Source organism: Chinchilla lanigera, unplaced genomic scaffold (assembly GCF_000276665.1).
Source record: "Chinchilla lanigera isolate Chin_1 unplaced genomic scaffold, ChiLan1.0 scaffold01677, whole genome shotgun sequence".
NCBI lineage: Eukaryota > Metazoa > Chordata > Mammalia > Rodentia > Chinchillidae > Chinchilla > Chinchilla lanigera.
This window is the reverse complement of record NW_004957078.1, coordinates 1-1,886: the sequence shown is the minus strand read 5'-3', so window position 1 is coordinate 1,886 and position 1,886 is coordinate 1. Positions and strand designations below refer to the sequence as shown.

The following is a 1,886-nucleotide window of genomic DNA, read 5'->3' as shown; positions in this document are numbered from 1 at the left end:
TCATGTCGTGGTGCCTGCTGACTGGGGGTCAGCCAGAGCCCTGTGCCTACGAGGGCAGCAGAGGGGAGAGGCCCAGGCTCAGAGCCTGCAGTCCGGCTTCTCCTGCACGCACACTGCTTCCAGGCCGTCATAAAATGAAACACCCTGAATCCCACCATAAGGGTCGGGGCTATCTGTGTGCTTGTACCAGGGGAGAGCATGGGATTAGACCCGTGTCATCCAGAGCATGGCTCATCACCGGCCGCATGAGCCCAGCCAGCCAGAGGGGTCACATTCACCACAAGGGGACCAGGGTCTCCTGTGGCCGCCTTCCATCTCCTCCTATCACAAGATAATGTCCTCCAGGCTGGCACGGCGACTGTGAGCTTTACATAACTCTCCAGAATCTGTTCGTTTTGAGGGTGCTAAAAGGAGGGCTCTTTGGTCAGAGAAAGGAAGATTTAAAGGCATGCTGGAGTGTGGTGCTGGAGCCCTGCAGTGCCCGTGGGTGGTGGCTGAAGCGACGCCATTCCAGAGCCCGGCCTGTGGGCATCTGTGGCCCTGCACCACCTGACCCCAAGGCAGCCGTCCCTGTGCCCCTATAACCACATTGTGTCGTGCTTGCTCCCCAGATTTTCAATCTGATGAAGTTTGACAGCTACACACGCTTTCTGAAGTCACAGCTGTACCAGGAGTGCATCCTGGCAGAGGTGGAGGGCCGCGCCCTCCCAGATGCCCAGCAAGTGCCCAGCAGCCCGGCTTCCAAGCACAGCGTCAGCTCTGACCACTCCAGCGCGTCCACCCCCAAAAAGGTTCAGGGCTGGGGCTGGGCTGGGGCTGGGCTGGCTGTGGTCCCTGGCACCTTCTCCTTGGTGACAGCATGAGGTGGTGCCCGTAGGGAACACGGACGCCTGGCCGTGGTGTGTGCTTTACCTCAGCCTGTTGCGGGTCCAGCGGCCCTTGCACAAGCACACTGCTTGCCCCTCAGTGCTGAGTGTGTCGCGTGGTCCTAGGCCAGCTTCTCACTGCCTTAATGGGGGTCTCCACTCGCTGACAGCTAAGTGGGAAATCAAAATCGGGAAGATCCCTGAATGAGGACGCAGGGGACGAGGACATCGAGAAGAAGCGCAAAGGGGCCTTCTTCTCCTGGTCCAGGAGCAGGAGCACGGGGCGGTCCCAGAAGAAGAAGGAGCCCGGAGACCATGTCCAAGGTGCCTGCGTGGGGCGGAGGGGGTGCTGGCTCCCAGGGCAGCAACACGTGTGTCCCTTTCCCGCTCTTGTGGTGAGACTCTGGCGGGAGATTTGGAGTGTGCAGCAGGAAACACGGAAGCCCTCGCCTGTGTGCCCGTGGCGGGTGGTCCTCCTGCAGTGGCAGATGTTTTCCACGGTGATTTCTGTTGTGCATCCGGACACTTGCCAGTCCGAGCGCCCTCACCCTTGGTGCTGTCCGTGGCAGATGACAGAGAGACAGTGTGTGTGGCCCTTGTCCTGTGGGCTGCTGCTGGCCACGCCTCTTTCTCCAGCACCCAGGCCGGGCCCGGTGGAGCGAGCACTGGAGACCTAGCGGGCGGGAGTGCCTCCCCCCTAGAGCCTCGCTGAAGGGGTTGGGGTGGAGGAGCGAGGGTCCGGCTGAGGCTGGTCCCCAGCTTGGCAGCCCCCGGGTTGTGTCGTGACCACTGCCGAGTGAAGCCGAGACAGGTTCCAGAGGCAGGTGCAGGCGGGGCCGACCCCGCATGATGCCACGGCTCACCACGTGGTGCGCTTCATGTCGTGGTGCCTGCTGATTGGGGGTCGGCCAGAGCCCTGTGCCTGCGAGGGCAGCAGAGGGGAGAGGCCCAGGCTCAGAGCCTGCAGTCCGACTTCTGCACACACACTGCTTCCAGGCCATCATAAAATGAAACACCCTG

At 61.9% G+C, this 1,886-nt stretch overlaps 1 protein-coding gene across 1 annotated transcript; it reads left to right on the top strand.

Annotated features, from left to right (window-relative positions):
* Positions 1–611: 611 nt before the first annotated feature.
* Positions 612–1,190, top strand: LOC102005212 (regulator of G-protein signaling 12-like; the record flags this gene model as incomplete). Its single annotated transcript, XM_005415222.2, is given in 2 exon segments — positions 612–791; positions 1,037–1,190. Coding segments are annotated over 2 exon segments (334 nt in total), but the record flags the coding sequence as incomplete, so codon positions are not given.
* Positions 1,191–1,886: the final 696 nt, after the last annotated feature.